Here is a 17,332-nt window from a genome sequence, read left to right on the forward strand (position 1 = left end):
TACTGACACCTGATGATGTATTTTTTATCTGTGCAAGATGGTAACCACAATGCCTTGCCTGCATATCTATTCACACTGTCAAGAATCTATTACTCCTCCTAACCCACATGAATTATGTTTTCCTTCACATTCCCAGCAATGAAGAGCACTACAGTTTCTCAGGTATTTCACCTTGCAAATCAGAGAGGAATGGCAGCGTTTTTTTATACAGTATGAGAAATCCCAAATATGGTTAAAAAAACCTCTCAAAACCCACAAGTGATACACTGCTTACCAGAAAGTTCAGATACATCCTCCAGAGCAGTGGACAATGGGTACCATTCTCACTCTGAACTGCATGTTCAAACAGAGCTATAATCCGATTTGTTAAGCCAGTTTCAGGAATAGTAGAATAGATTTCACCAACATCTGCCCTGAAACATAGAGGGGAAAAAAAAACACAGTCCCTTAAACCCAAGCTAAAGAACCACATCAAGGTAAGAGAGGGTAAGGATCAATGTACTGTCTCTGTTCACATCACACCGCATGCAGTCAGAATGTTACAAACTCTGACTGTTATAAGCCAGGTTTCTAGCACTTGCTGAGCTAATCAACATGTTCCTAAATAGCAAAATCAGTTAAAAAAAGATCAGTGAGGTATTTTTGTGAAAATCCTTTGAGTGCTTTGCAAATAAACCCTGTCCAACTGAGGGAGACAATTTGTCTTTCAGTACAATCATTTACTATCACCTGATCTTAAAACACGTATCTTAATTCTTCCTTCAAGATCATTTCCCATTCCAAGCTTGGTGTGGCAGTCCCAACCAGATTTAAGTCAAGGCCAGCAAGCCTTCCTTCTGGTGCCCAGGCAAGCCAATTCAAATTCACCCCTGTAACCTTTGTAAGATCACGTGTTGGTCTTGGATCAAGGCCTAGATTACAGCTCTGGATCTCAACCATAATTACAATAATAATTTTGTTTTTCACCCAGAGATTCAAATCCCCTAAGTTCCAGGCACAACAGGTCTACATTTTTCACTGAAGCACTGCTTTCTACCCAGAGCTGATAATGACTGGCTTATTTTTGATGCTCAAGCTTGAAGAAACAGCCTGGAGCACTCATGGCAACATCATTTCTGTCTGGGTGCGCTCTCTTAGCCTGCCAGCTTGCTCCACTCACTCTTGTTCCTAAATTGCCTCCTCCTTCAAGGGCTTTTGAGGTCATGTTTCCTCTCCTCTTAATCTTTGCCACAAGGGAAAATGATGTAATCTTCCCTGCATGCAGTCAGATATTGGAAGCATTGTACCTTATGCTGACTTACATACATGACCATTTTACCCTTCACGTTCATTTCTTTACCTGACTTCCACACACTTGAACAAACAGAAAAACAAAATGGAACAGGAAACAGTCACACATAGTACAAATAGTTTCTTATTTTGTTTGTCACAACATCACAAAACACTAGCATAATGCATGACTGACAGGCCATTTATCTTCATATCACAGCAGTTCAGATCTGCTCTTGCAACATGCAACTTGTCCCTGTACAAACAGGACTCACGGGAGAGCCTGTGCTAGTAGAGAACAATCAGGAAAGGAGCTAAATGTCACAGAGAAAATCATCATTATGGAGTTTTAATGTCAGTTTCCACTAACAATAATGAGTGTCAGTCTGTAATTAAGAGTAAATTAGATTACATTTGGTGGCTGTAGAATCCTTATTGCCGTTTAGTATGGCACACACTGACAGCTCAGGAATGTCACTGCTGCCAGACTGTGGCAATCAAAGCAGTGGGCGTGCCAACACTTTGAAGTACACTGATAATTCTGCAATTTCATCAAGTGTGAATATTGTGAGCTAACAGCTATGCAAAGCTGCCAGATAACATTTTCCTAGAAATCTCTGTTGCTATGTGCAGACACAAAGAACAAAGCTGCCAACATTATCAGAGATACGTAGGCGGCAGCACATAGGTAGATACAAGCAACAGGCAGACAACAGAGACTAAGCTCTAAGACTGAACACATTCTCTTCCCCACATCTTCTACCCTTTCCTCCTTTCTTAGGACCAAAAAGGTTTGACCCCAGACCACACTGCAAACTCAGGAAATTCCCAGCCTCTTTTACCTAGCAACAGCCCCCTATGAAAACCAAACTCTCAGGTACTCACTATGGGAACAGATCTGCTACAACTGTATTCTGTGATCCAGGAGTAAAGTAGGTCAGCAAGCTGAGTCAGAAACTGCTGGGTAGCTCTGTATGACACTCCTTATTGCTGTAGCATTAAAATGCAGCACTTTGAGATCACAGAGTCTCCCATGGCCATCAAAGCAGGCTCTTAAGTTATTTAAAAATCACTTAAAAGAAATGCACAGCATCTTGCTATCAGTAGCAATGAAGCAAAACACTAAGCAACACAATCTGATCCAGTAGAAAAGACATGAGACAATCATCTAGGTCTTTCATTGTATGCAGAATTCCGGCACTGACTCACTGTTCATTCTTGAACAAGTAACCTTCCTTACCTACAGCTTTTTCATCTGCACAATGAGAGCTAGGATGGCATTTTGCCTTCTCTGTTAAGTAATTAGACTGAAAAAAAAGCACAATTGTAAGGAGCTGCAAGATATTACCTCTGGACATTCTCAATGAGTTTTTTCCTCATCTGCTCTGCTTGGATTGCAAAGAGCCATGGCTCTAAAGAGTTAGTAGACCTTGTGACACCATCAAAAAATCTTCGTGCTTTGCTGGCACTGTGAGACTTCCTTTGGATGTGGATATATGACCTCCAAAGAGACTGGTTGCTAGGATACCGTTTCAGAGCCTCTGTTAGTGCCTCTCGCAGAGGATTCAAAGGATAAACACTAATTTTCATGTGGAATCGGAGTAAATTTGTGTGCAGTAGTGTGACAGCTTCAAGAACAGTGGGAAAATTTTGAATGCCAACACTCTCTCCAGCATTTTCACATTTCTGTGGACCAGGAGCTCCAAGTTTTTCTGAAGTCTGTGCAAACACTGACACTGCAGCATCAATCCCAACTGTCAAATACTGGAACAGTGCGTAACAACCAACCAAACTAACCAGCTGATCAGCATCACTGACCTGAGCCTGATCAGAAATCGGTATCTTACTTAAATGATCTTGCAGCGCATTCTCGTATGTTTTACGAGCTTTTAAGACGTTCACAGATAACACTTGTCCACTGTAAGGCACATAGGGTCCACTTTCAGCCAGTTTGGTCAATATATGAACAGCACGTGACATAACAGCTCCTTCTGTACTTTCTAGCAGTTCCACTTCCAGCTGAGCATAAAGCAGAGTGAGGCTGCAGAGCTGGGGACTCTTCAATCCTCCCGTCCCTGCTGTGCTGAGAGCTGTGTCAAAGACCTTCCTGGCATCATTAATGTTACCAAGCAGCCACTCTAGGTAGGCATACAGCTTCCAAAGAGAAAGGTGGTTTCGGTTGTCAGGTGCTTTAAGGAGATTCTTGGCCAACTTTTTACTCTTCTTTCCTTGTGCTTTCAGCTTCTTCTTTTTTTTTGCTTGGAGGCACTGAAGTACCTGCAGGGAAAAATGAAATAACATTAATTTTGAGAGAGGTGGGAGAACAAAGTAAAAAAACAACTCACAGCATTGTTTAACATCATTACTGTATTTGTTTTCATATTGTTCCACATTTCACCACCAACCAGATCTCTTGCTACCAAGTACTGTGAACTGTCACAGCTGCCTTTTGTGAGCTCCCTCCAACACAGCCAGATTACACAGGTTTATCTTTCTTACTCCTGCCTCTGCCATTAAGTAATATCAAATTTCACTCTTTTTAAAGGCTGACTGCTCAAATGAAGAGCTGCTAACTTGTAATGGTTGAGGAAAGGAAAATAAACTATCCCATCTGGCCAGATGCACTAGCGCAATTAAATCTCCAAGCAACTTTTCACAGTGGGAAATGTGCTGACAGACAAATCTGGGGATTGGATGGAAAGATCATGGGACATACTCTGATTAGGTAAGAGATACTCTGGAGATACTCTGTTTGGGTAAGAGACAGGGAACTTTTCCAGGAAAAAATACAATACAGAAGACATCAGGATGTGGCTCAGCTGGTAGCACATAAGACCCTTAATGGGAAGGTTGTGAGTTCAAGCCTGTAGTGGGCAGTAGTGTCCTCCCTACTCTAATCATGAGGTCTGTGGTGACAGGTTGGACTCGATCTTTGAGGTCTCTTCCAACCTTAGTGATACTGAAATACTGAAAAAAGTGCTCTGAAGTTTTAGGAAGATAACCTGGACTCTTACCTTTCTGGGGGCATTTATTAGAGCAGTTGTACTTAAATAAATCCATATTCAAGTGATAAGGTGTTATTTCCAGCACTACAAACATACAGGAAGTTGTGAGTTTCTTGATTAGGTTCTCTTACCACAGTATTGAGGATTATGAATTTAGAAGAATAGAGTGCTGGAAGTACCTGCTGACTCACCTTGCCTTCTGAAAATGGTTTGGGTTTTTGTTTTCACTTTCAGTGCAATTTAACTGTCATTTTGTGATTTGCTTACTTAGTTCTACAAGACCTTATTTTCATCAATATTTACTTTTATTCAATACAAACATTAAGGCATAATAAAGTCACACATCACAAAAGTGATTATTTGCAGATTTCCTCATTACCTTAGATATTTCATACTGTAGCCAAAAAATGGACAGGTTAGTTTTTTCCTTTCCTGGAAACAGCAGGAACAGAGAATGAAAAACATTCTGTATGAACTCCTCTCCTTCTTTATAGTGGCCTATGTGATGTCTCCCTCGTAGCATTGTGTCCATATGACCAATACTGTTGAATCCAGAAAGTGGAAAACCAACAGAAGTCAATGGCTTCTCATCAGAAAGCACACTGTCAAAGATATTATTTTCATCCATGGCTATATAGAGGTTGGAAGGAAAGAGTTTACTTGTACATGGAACTCCAAGGAACTGCAAAAACGAGTACAGTAGCTGATGTTGAAGATTTGGATTAGAAAGCCGGATTAGAGACGGTCCAAGATCATCAAATAATACCTACAAAAATCCAAATTAGAGCAAACTCTGTTAATTTATAAAATCAGAGAAAACTAGAAAATGTTTAATTTATGCAATTACAGCATCTTTTCATGTCAATAAAGACTTATAATTACTGTTAAATGGTAACAGAATATCATTCAAATTGAAACCACACAAGTTAAACAAGCATTATGTCCTTCCAGTTGGACTGTAAATTTGCTATCAAAAGATCTGTTTGCCCTTGAGTAACAAAGACTTCACAGAAACACAATGGTCTGGAAATTATTGCTTAGGCCATTTAACACATTTTTATCCAAAAATCTGATTCAAGCTATCTCACAAGAAGAAAAAAAATTTAAAACTCCAGCTATCTGCCTCAAAGACAACACCACCACTGTTACATAGTGCACCTATCTTCTCAAACACTAATTTCTGTGACATTTCCACGTACAGGTGAAAGAAATCACAGAAAGCAAAGGCAGACTATTTGCTGATTGCTCTTTCCAAAGTCTTCCATGAGTTTCCCATGGATTTCAGAATTCCCAGCATGAAACTGGGTAAATTTTCAATTCCAAACAACAACAAAAAAAGAACTTTTTTCCAAATTAAGATCATCACTGCTTTAAAATATCCACAAACAGTGAATTCAAACGAAAGGATAATTCCTCCTGTTATTTCCCCCTGTTTTTTTTGTATCACAGTGACCTGTCTTTCTGGATCTTCACAATCTTCTTCAGTTTCCTTTTTTGTTTTGTCAGGCCTCCAAGGTAACCAATGCCTTGCTTCACGAGAGTATTCAACATCCAACCAAATACGCCACTTGGGGAGAGTTTTATCCTTTATTTCTTCATCCTCATCTATCTCTTCATCATCATCATCGTCATCTAAAAGCAAATCAAGAAACATCCCCCCCCATACAAAATTATTCATGAAAAAATTAACCCACAGAATCAAAAGGCCAGACCTGACATACAAACTGACTGCTTCAAAAATGTAAACAAGTAAAGTGTTAATAAGACACAAGACAGAGCTGCAAATTTCCACATCACAGTTCTAGGTGTTGGCACCAGCTCTGTCAGAGTAGGTGGTTTCCAAACTGTTTGAACCAGTGACTCAGTGTTAGCACTCAAAACTTTCTCCTAGAGCAGAACAGGAAACACTGTCAGGCTGTGAACCAGTTTACTTGGAGTTTGCAATTAACAGCCCGGACTCGGTCATCTTTTTGTGCATCTTAGGTTCTTCACTTCATATCTGGACATACAATCACAGCTGTGCCCTCTGAATACTCCTGTGCCTACAACATGCTGAGGAAACCACTGTAAAACAAAAGCAGTGCTGCACTGGTAGCAGCAACTGAGCTCCAGAACAGGGCTTTGAAATCCCAGGTGTCTTCAACATTTCAACTCATGTGCCACTGAAACAAACAATGTAGTTTAAACACACGCAAAGGAAGAGCTTAACCACATCACACTTTCACGATGGTATTTCTGAACTCTTATGTACAAATTGCACATTTTTTCCATGACAGCAATATATCAATTCTGTGCTGAAACCAATAAGCAGCACTTGTAGGTGAAGGGAGAGAGCTTGCAGAAAGTTTTTAAATACTTCTTTTCTTTCTTATTGTTGAGACAGGAAAAAAAAAAAAAAAAAGTGTTCACAATTTATGGTTATCTGCACCTTTTTTTGGTTGTTTGGTTGGATAGCTGGGTTTGGGGGTTCTTTGGCTGGTTGGGGGGTTTTTTGGTAGAAAACCCAAGCCATTTCTATGCCACCTCCAAATTCTTGATCCTCACATTTGCCATTAACTGGGTGAAACATTCCCAGCCCTAGCTCTTAGATTTCAGGTAAAACAAAGAAGTGGTGGCAAGATTTCTACTCTCTATTTTAGTTTATTGTGAAGCCAGTCTCTCCTTTAGTCAGCAACTGTGTGAAAACCAGCAGCATTTCCAGGATCTAACCAAAGTTTGAAAAAAATCAACAGTTTTGGAGATCACATGCACCTGAACTGCTGGGTTTGACATGCCTGGGGAAAAGCATTGATTTATGCTGGAACTGCCCAAGATTGGCAGTGCTCCTTCTCTACCAAGTCTTTTCAGTTTGTGGGCAAAAACAATCCACAGCTATCAACAGTGGAACTGCTGACCTCTGTTAAGAAGCAAGGAAATCCCATCTTAATTCAGGGACAAGGGAAGTACAGGATCATTTTTCAGCTCCTTTGTTTACTGAAAGCATAGCCAAACTTTTGCTTCATTACAGTTGCTGCAGTAGCAGCAGAAGCAGAGATGGGACATCTCTGAATCTAGCCCCCTGCTTTCCTTTCTCAGAAATAGGCCTTGACATTAAGGAAAGCACTGCAGACCAGAAGACAAAGTGGGACTAAGCAGCAGGGAGGCATTTTCTCACCCAGAAACACTGCAACCAAGTGAAGATGCAACTCCTTCATTTTTTGCATCACAAGGAGAAAGGGTATGTTTTTCTCCTATTTTTTCTCTGTATTTGCTGTAAGAAACTGAAACCTGATCATAGAAATAGAATCATTAAGGTGGGAATCCTTGAGGTAACTATCATATAATACTACCTGCTATACCAATATGATGAAAGATAGCATTTTCAGCACAGAATGGAGGATAAGCAACCCTTTCCCTTAATTTTCATCCTTAGGAAGGACAGCTACATCCCATAAGCAGTACTGTATACAGAAGATATGCTTTTCCCTGTGAAGTGCGAGATGCTTAATCTTGGTAAATGTTTTCTACAACTTGCATGCAAAACATCAGGAGAAACAGCTTGTGTCATTCTCATTCAAATGTTTAGAAGAGTATGTGGGCATACAATTACACCTATTGACACGGACATACCAGACTTAAGCGTGACCCAGCCACCCTTTTCTTGTTGGTGCATCCATGCTTTCCAGCCTCTTGCTCCTTTTTCTCCAATGCGTGGTTCTCCACTATCCCAGAAGGGCTCAAAGAATTCCACCTACAGTTTTGGGCAACAAAACATAGAAAATTAATTTTTGCTGTTGTATAGACAATATGTGGATCAACTTCAATTTTCCAGACCATACAATCACTTATCTGGGTGCAACTTCTGTATCTGAAAACTTGTCAGATGCTGCTTAAGAATCAGAAGAACAAAATGAGTACTTCGATTATGCCAGTGGCACAGCAGGACTGTCATCAGCTCTTCTCATGAACACAGACTGTTCAAAGGAATTAGGCTTTAGAGAAAGCAGAAGATTTTTGTGCCAAATATCCATCAAAGGTAAGGATCAAAGTTCCCCAAGATGTGGCTTACAGAAACCAAATCTCCCCTCGTCACTATCTTCCATGGGACCATGAAAAACATAATAGTAACAATTCAGATGATCACTACCCTATGGTCAGATAAAAATGTTAGTTGCACATAAATATAACTAGGCTAAGGATAAAAGGAAAAGATCAGAAAGACCTTTCATGTCCCAGGTTTCAGGGCAGTCAACAACTTCAGGGCACTTTCCAGTGAATCAGAAGGGTTCTAGTCCTAACCTTGTCACTGCCTGTATGCAATCAGTGACCTTTAGATTCACCAGTTCCTCCCCCTGCTTTGTATATACTTAGTGGTAACAACCATTTCTCCTGTTTTAATCTTCTGCTATGTAATAAACCTTGGCTTGGATATTGAGATGTGACTGTTAAGACAAATACTAACAATAATGTTTACTCCAAGAAAATCAAGCATCACCATGTCAGAAAACGCAGGGCTTACAGCAGCGTCCAAATCTAATTCTGCTCCTCATGGATTTATGCTTTGCTCCAAGTGAGAAAGTGAACTGTGAAAGCAGTACAGAAACAAGTAATTCAAGACTGAGTCATAATGCTTCTGTAAGAGGGCAGAATGCGCAATCAGCTGTAAATCTGACATATTCCCTTTTTCAAGAACTGCACTTTCCAACCTAAACACTATCCTTTTAAACTGAGATTCCTTTCCGTCCTGCTTTAAGAATTTTTAAACACTACAAAGAATCTTGCTGGTTTTCAAATGACTGGTAATATAACTCAAGCTTTATCAGTGTAAACATACCAAGTCTCCTCTCCTGAATGATAATTTTGATTTAACTATAAACTTCTGGCCTTTTAGGAGAACATCACTATCATTTGAACTACAAGAAGGTTCCATTGGTGGGTACCAGCATTAATCTAAGGACAAAAACAATGCAGTCTCGGCAGTGGTTGCTGGGGAAGACAGTGAGGAAAGGAAATTCAATTTCCATCCCATATAACAACCCAGTGGCCTAACTGGTGGCTCTCCCTCCCCACTACTCATTGAAAAGGAAGCAGCTCCCTACAATCCAGTGGCACGATGCTATGCTGGCAATAGCTCCTTATAAATATTCACTTACTGATTATTAGTGGGGTGCATGCCCAACATTCTGCTGAGCAAATCAAGAGCAAAAGGGATCTAGTGTTTTAACAGAATAAGCTGAATGGAATTTCATGGGTCAAATAAAAGAATTACTGAAAACAACAGGTAATGAGGAACCTAAGGAACATTTACAAGAACAGAAAGAGATTATAGGTCCCACCAACTTTCTCCATCAACAGTAACAACACAACAGCAGCACTGAAGAAAAGAAGCTGGGGAAATGCTAACTAGATATAGACACTGGTCAGCCAGCACAGCTTTTTTCCATCTTTAATTAGTAAAAAAGACGACATGAAATGATTGGTTATTGCATTTCTATTACATACAGTAGAAGCAGGTGTTTAGCATGTAGTTCCAGAGAACCTACAAGCACTTTTCCAGCACAAGCATCACCTTGAAGAACCACAAAGTACACTGTGATTCAAAATACTTCCCTACGCCATTAAAAATTAATCAATGCTTTTCTGTTACTGCACTCTCTGTAATGCACAAGGACATACTGCCATTTAAATGGAAATTGCTACCTGTCCTCTTGTTGGCAGATCTTTCACACTGTCAGGTTTAAAGAAGGTGAAGTCAATCAGAGCCTGAAACAAAGACACTGCTTTCTCGGAATGGCCAGCCTGTCTCAGAAAGTGACACTGCTGGATAAATATAGCTGTGAAGAAAAGAAGACAAAATTTTAATATTTCATATAAATTTTGCTGAGAAGTATTTTATTGCAGCCCACAAACACAGTCACATACACACAAAACCCATACATGAAGTGCTGCAAAGCATCAAGGTGTCAAAATCCAAACCACAGGGATAGGACAAATGCATGTCAGAACTGCTGTCATTTATTAACTTTACGACCTCCTGCTTTAAACGTGCCAAAGTGATGACATTTTATTCATGCCAGGCATCCACTGTCCTTGTTGATGAATAACAGTTATATGCAACGGTCCCAACCTTAGCTTATCCAGTATCTGTCAAAGTGGGTCAGTCCTCTTTGAAGGTGCTAGGCGTGACTACAATTCACACACTAGCAACAGAAGGCCTTTTTGCCTCATTTTCGCATGAGATGGGTCACACTGGTGATGTGTTAATAATAGACCATTTTCATTCCAGCTGTCATTCCTATTTTCTTTTCCTTTGCATAAGAACACAGTGAAGAGAAATTTGGTCTTCTGGCCAAAGCAGAGGAGAGTCCTATTCCCTGCTCTTCAACAAATGATTTCTGTAATCACTGCCATATCCTTACAACACACTGAGCCTCAAGTCTGAGCCCATTTTTGGTAGTCGTATATTTGCAGTGAGAATCTTAAATGAAAGAGCTGGAGAACAGGTATTATAAAAATACCTCTCTTACTAGACAGGTCAAGGACATTTCAGAGGTACTCCATCACTCCAAACTACCAGTCTTGACAAAACACTGCCTGTTCAAAACCCAAACTGCTTTAAGTCATAATCTTAAATGGCTGAAAACAAAACAAACCAAATCAAACCAAACCAAACAAACCCACAAACAAACCCCACAACAAACCAAAGCCCACAAACCAAGACTGAAGTAATTCAGTGAGAGTTTTGAAAGCAGCTGTTGAAAGACTTTTGCTTCTTCACCAAATGCTTTGGAGGGTGTGAAATCAAAATATCCGTCTACATACACACATGTAACAACTTAGGTTAGCATCAGTTGATTCCAATGATCACCTTACTTTTTCACACTAATGAGCAGCAAATGAATTACTCTTTTTGCTCATATTCAGATGTACACCAGATATGTGCACATAGAAACTTGAATTCAGCTAGAACACAGAATCTGGGTGTTTCACCCCATTTCAATGCAAAGTCAATTATTGTTTCTGGTAACAAAGACACTGAGATTTCCGAACATCTTTAAACAACAAGAAGCGTGTTTAAATATATATAGTATGCTTCAAAGTACTTTTACAGATTTCGGCACTGTACCCAAGTGACACTGAAAAAATTGCCTTTTCTCGGCTTCTCAGCTTCAAACAGATGAATTTTGATTAAAATAGTTTGATGTAGAGAATATCTCATCAGGACTTGCTGCCAGACTGGAGCCAAAAATAAAAGATACCATAAGATTTTCTGCATGATAAAGAAGAAAAGGATATTTGAAGAAATGCAAACATCAGCATTTTCTTTGTGGTAAAAGCTGACAACAGCATGAATGCATACTTAATTCAGTCCATGATGCTGAGAGACTTCTGCAGCTGAACTGACCTGAAAGACAGTGATTTTTCTCCCATACTAGTAAGTGAAATTTGAAAAATCAGACTCCCTTTCCACAGCAAAAATTTGAGAATGCTTACCTCCATCTGCTTGATATTAGTAGTTCCTAGTCAAGTTAAAGTATTATGAATTGGTATGTCAAAATTTAAATAAAAATCCATCTAGAATTTTAAATTCATTTTTAACTGCTTTCTTAAATGTCATGGTTTCAAAACCCGACCTATTCCCAAGCAGACAGTACTGTGTACTGAACTGAACACTAGATGGCACAGTCCACCACTATTAAAATTAGCCCTTGCACTTTGTCACTAGTAAAGGTCAAAGCTACAAGCCTACCATACATCTACACTGCTGCTCACCTCATAATTAAATTGTGAAACTGTGTATTTATCTTAATGAACATGTGGTAATCTTCCTAACTGACAACACTAATTCAGCCCAAGAATTAGAAAGTTGAGTCACACACACAAAAATATCTCAGATCAAGGAGTCTTCCCACTGGATTTTTCCTTTACAACACTTTTTCCAGTGCTTGATCCAATATGAATCAACTGAAGACCATGTGAACTCCTTAAACTAATTTGTAACCCAGCATCTCAACCTACAAGTCCAGACTGGATACTGTGTAACTGACAGCAGTATGTTCAAATAGCAGTTACATGATTCGGATAACAACAGAAGTTCATTGGACCTCTTCATGCCACACATGAAGAAATATAGACTGCTTCCAGATTTTAAACAAATTTTAAGTGGTAATAAAACCCCCAAACATCACCCTATTCGTGGTGATGCCAACATTTCCCCCTCCTCAGTGTATTCATAGAGTAATAAACACAATTTCCCAAGGTAGAGAAGCAAAACTGCAATGGGATAGGTTAAGTTACTGAGCTCCAGATAAATTTAAAATCCGTGCTAGAACCAAGCATGAACTTGCTCCTTCCATGGATTCGGTCCAGTATTCTAACCATCTGACTCATTTTCCTTCCAGGGATAATTATGTATTAAATTTTAAGTGACAGATATGTGGATATAATCACTACAAAAGCTGTGACCATCATAATATTACAGTGTAGAATTTTCCAGCTACAAAATCAGAGGCTCTAGAAAATTTCACAACGTACTTCCCAGGTCCCTTCTTTTTTCTGGATTGAAGTAATCAACCACAAAACTTTTGAATGAGAGAGAATAGTTTCTTCAAGTCAAGCTTTGTTGGGTTTTTTTTGGGTTTGTTTTTTTATAAGCCTTTTTCAAAGATGAAAACATATCTCTCTCAGCTGGAAATTTCCATCCTTAATATCTGTACTGCAAACTGGTCAGCACATTAGACTTTACTGGGTGTTATTTTACAAGCTCTCCAGGGAGGAAAAGCATCTTCTATATTCATATAGGGGTGGAATGCCTGCTTTAATTCTCAGCTAAGAAATCAAGATGCCAAACATTTTGAAGGGAACAAAAACTTCCTGTAATACGTAGAAAAGTCTATTTTTACAGAGAATTTAGTCAACTCCTGTGAAAACCATTCTGACCATAACATGAAACAGAAAGAATCTTACCTAGCATAGCTTCTTCTGTGCCAGGCAGTAGAGGATGTGACACCATGCTGCCATCCTGTACAGCTGCCAGTGTAGTCAAACATTTTCCATAGAGACTATTGATTTTTGAAACAGAAAAGGTAGTGAACTGACTCTGACAGAACAGGAGATACTTCTTCCACAGCTCTGGATTATTGGGATGTAAAAAAATTAGCTTCTGCCACTCTTTGAGCAAAGCTGGCGGCTCCCAGAACTCCGCGCAAAGCTTCAGCCTGGCGAGTTTCAGATCAACATTACTTGGATTGCTTTCAATTGCCCTCTCTAAAATAGCCAGCTTCTTTTCTAAGATTAATTTCAGTGATTTTCTTCTTACTTCATGCTCTCCCTTACTGGCATAAGGGCTAGGTCCTCTCATTAATTCATCCTTAAAACAAAAAGAAAAGTCATTATAATATAGGAATAATCATCACTAGAATCAGGACAAGAACGCTGACGTTTGTGAAGATGAATTACCAGCTCATTCTTCAGCAGAAGATATACAACCCCAGCCAAATGAAATTACAATATAATGTTCACGTATTTAATACTTATAAGCAGCCAATATTGTCAGAACACATACCTGAAAAGAAACAAATTCCATCCAAGCATTAATATCTCTTGGGTTTTCTCTGACTTTCTTGTTATGTTCTTCCACTTTTGACATTAGAATGGAGTCAACATTTACCCCAGGCTCTTGAATTGTTTGTTGAGTATTTACAGGTTCGTGATCTGCATTCTTGCACCCTTTTCCTTGTAGCCACACTGTAGTTGATGAATCATAAATCCCTAGAGGATTTACCTCTGTTGTGTCTGAAGTTTCACCAGTTTCCATTTGGAAAACTGGTATAAAAGCAGTTGTCTCAGATGGAGAATTTTTATTGCAAACAGGAATCCCATCCGTGTTCAGCATCTTCACGTTGGTCTTTGTGAAGTAACGCTCAGGTCGCCTCTGTAATTGCTTCTTTTTTGATGAAGAACTGTCCCACATTATACATTGTTTCTTTGCATCGATGCCAAGACAGGAGTCTCCTCTTCTTTTATATCTTAGAAGGAAAAACACAATTAAACATCTTCTAAAACACATGTTAAAATAGATTTTTCAAAGAAAGCGTTGAAGATTTTCATTCAAACTGATCCAGAGAACATATTCATAGATCTCCAAAAGTGTAAAAACTTTGTAACTTTCTCCTTAAGATTTTATTTACTCAGTGCCATCACAATTTTATTGTCATACTAAGCTGCTTCTGAGTTCAACAGTAACTGTAATGCTCAGCAGAAGAATTTCATCTATACTAGTTTGAAATGTATTATAGAATGGTATGGGTTGGAAGGGATCTCTGGAGATCATGGAGTCAAACACCCCTGCCAAAGAAGGACCACATAGGGCAGGTCAACATGTATGTAGCAACATATAACATAGATACCCTTTGGTATAAGGTTTTTTTGCAAGGATATCAAATTACTCAAGTAAGCAAACTTCATTACATATCCAGTAAGAAATAATCAGTACCTTCATTTCTCTTTCAGATACCAAAACAGACCAACAGAGATGCAAACTGGCACTTGTCCAGAGATAATCTACAACAGAACCTGGGACGTTCAACATCAAAATTCACAGACTGAACTGGGTTGGAAAATATGCTCAAACGGCATCTTGTCCAACCCCCTGCTGTCAGAAGGGACATCAACTAGATCAGGCTGCCGAGGGCCCCATCAAGTCTGATCTTGAATATCTCCAGGGACAGGGCCTCAATCACGTACTTGGACAACCTGTTCCAGTATTTCACCACTCTCATTGTAAACAACTTCCTCTCCATGCCAAACCTGATCCAGTTTCAAACCATTGTCCCTTATCCTATCATTACAAGCCCTTCTAAACAGTCCTTCCCCACCTCTCCTGTAGGTCCCCTTCAGATACTGAAATGCAGCTGTAAGGTCTCCCCAGAATCTTCTCCAGGCTGAACAGCCCAAATTCTTTCAGCCTGTCTTCATAGGAGAGGTGCTCTGGCCCTTTGATCATCTTTGTGGCCCTCCTCCAGCAGGTCTATGTCTCTCTCCTCTGGGAGTCCCATAGCTGGACACAGTACTCCAGGTGAGGTCTCACAGAAAGTGGCAGAATCACCTCCCTTGAACTGCAGCCACACTTTTTTTGGTGCAGCCCAGGATTCATTTGGCTTTCTGGGGTGCAAGTGCACATTGCTGGCTCACGTCCAGCTTCTCATCCACCAGTACTCCCAAGTCTTTTCCTGCAGGGCTGCTCTCAATTTCATCATCCCCCAGCCTGTATTGAGGATTGCCCTGACCTAAGGGCAAGACTCTGCACTTTGACTTAACGAAGCTCATGAAGTTCTCCTGAGCCCACCCTTCCAGCTTGCCCAGGTCCCTCTGAATGGCATCCCATTCCTCAGTCTTGTCACCACACCACCCAGCTTGGCATCATGTGGAAATTTGCTGAGGGTGCACTCAATCTTGCTGTCAGTATCATTGATGATGATACTGAACAACACATGAAAAATTGCACTTCTGAAGCTGCCCCATGCTGTCGCTTCCAGATGGCAGTCCTACAAGCTCACATGCCTGCAGTCTACTACACAGAGAATGACTTTAGTAAAAAATTTAATTGTGCACTTTATTCCCATTATTTTAAGGCATCTTTTGCCTTTTAAAATTTTTATGCCTAACACAAAGAAAAATTTTGAAATAAGCTATTCAGTCATTTTATTTTCTCATCTTCCACACAGAAATTTCACAGATAAAGATTCATTCACTTGAGTCTGAGAAAGAGACCCTGTGATAGTTTGAGTATCAATAAAAAGGAAAACATCATACCTTGCTATATCCCCTCGATAGAGGGATTTGTAGGCCCAGTTTGCAGGGTCTGGTTTCTTGTCTATTCTGAAGGTTTCTGCCGTTGAAGTCTGAATGTCATCAAGCCAAACAAAACGTTCACTGGTAAGATTTGATGCTTTCTTATCTAGACTGTGGAACAGAAGAAGTATATTCTAAGCCTTTTGTGCATATACACAGCATTTACAACACCCAGGAAACATTGTATTTCTGTACTTACTCCAAGTCATGGTACATAACCCATTGTTGCATCCTTGGAAAAAAGCACCTAGACATATATCAAAACAAGACACAAATGCTCCTTGCACTTCCAAAAATTTGATTTGAAATTATGAAAGGTACTGCCTGGGCCACACCCAACTGTAACAACAATTACTCAATGTCACTAAATCCTCACTCTGGTCCCCAGGCGCAGCTGCAATCCTGTGAATTAGAGCCAGAACTGCTGATACTGAATTAAAAACACAAACTAGAGAATCTGAGAGGCAGAACAACTGTTCAAATGGTCAAATATGTTGAGAAACTGGGAAAGGTGACTTAAAGAGCCAGTTAGATTGGGGCACTTCATATGAAACAATCAAAACAGACGGAGAAAAGCACAGCTCAGTGTGACAACCTTCAGTACTCACTGCATTCTCAGAACATTTTCTATTTTCTTGGTCCATTAAAAAAAACAACCAAAACCCACAACATCTTCAGTAAAAAGCACCACAGTGCTTTATAGCTCCTGGAATTAACAAAAAAGATCTAGCAAACAATTTCAATTGTTCAAATATCCCTCTAGATGTACCACAAGCAAGAAGTACGAAGCATTGAGCATGGAGCAATAAATGGCCAGACATAATGTTAAATCATACAACAAACTTTGTCTTAATATGGAAAAAAGGAAATGTTAATTCTGTGAGGAGGAAGTTGCATTACAAAGCATACAGAGCTGTATATTAAGACCTTTGTGCTAATTAAAAATAATGTTTAATGCAATCCCTCCCTGAACTCTCCCAAAAGATCCATGAAAAGAAACAAGATGGTTACAAAACCTCAACGTAAGCCTCTACATGTCTTGAAAAATATATTTCATGACTACTACCATGCTTTGTTCTGAAAAATACGCTGTGAAGCAGTGTTCTAGTCACAGTTTTCAGATACGATTAAGCAAGTGGTTCTAATTCTATTTCCATCACTCTGAATGCCTGTTTAGTCACGTATGTTTTACCTGCAGTAAGAATTTCATTTGTAAGTTGAAGAGA

General features: G+C 39.6%; 1 protein-coding gene across 1 annotated transcript in view; it reads right to left on the reverse strand.

The window, feature by feature from the left end:
• The window catches only part of NRDE2 (NRDE-2, necessary for RNA interference, domain containing), a 31,116-nt gene that overhangs the window by 3,798 nt on the left and 9,986 nt on the right, over window positions 1-17,332 (reverse strand). Inside the window, exons 4-12 of the mRNA XM_068148765.1 lie at window positions 16,068-16,217; window positions 13,819-14,281; window positions 13,221-13,623; window positions 9,954-10,087; window positions 7,884-8,004; window positions 5,728-5,906; window positions 4,654-5,040; window positions 2,618-3,546; window positions 275-413 (exon numbers count right to left, since the gene is read on the reverse strand). Of these exons, the coding sequence (XP_068004866.1) occupies window positions 275-413; window positions 2,618-3,546; window positions 4,654-5,040; window positions 5,728-5,906; window positions 7,884-8,004; window positions 9,954-10,087; window positions 13,221-13,623; window positions 13,819-14,281; window positions 16,068-16,217 (2,905 nt within the window). The remainder of the gene's footprint in view (window positions 1-274; window positions 414-2,617; window positions 3,547-4,653; window positions 5,041-5,727; window positions 5,907-7,883; window positions 8,005-9,953; window positions 10,088-13,220; window positions 13,624-13,818; window positions 14,282-16,067; window positions 16,218-17,332) is intronic.

This window comes from Melanerpes formicivorus, unplaced genomic scaffold, assembly GCF_026170545.1.
Source record: "Melanerpes formicivorus ecotype bairdi unplaced genomic scaffold, bMelFor1.0.p_v2 SCAF_17, whole genome shotgun sequence".
NCBI classification, from domain to species: domain Eukaryota; kingdom Metazoa; phylum Chordata; class Aves; order Piciformes; family Picidae; genus Melanerpes; species Melanerpes formicivorus.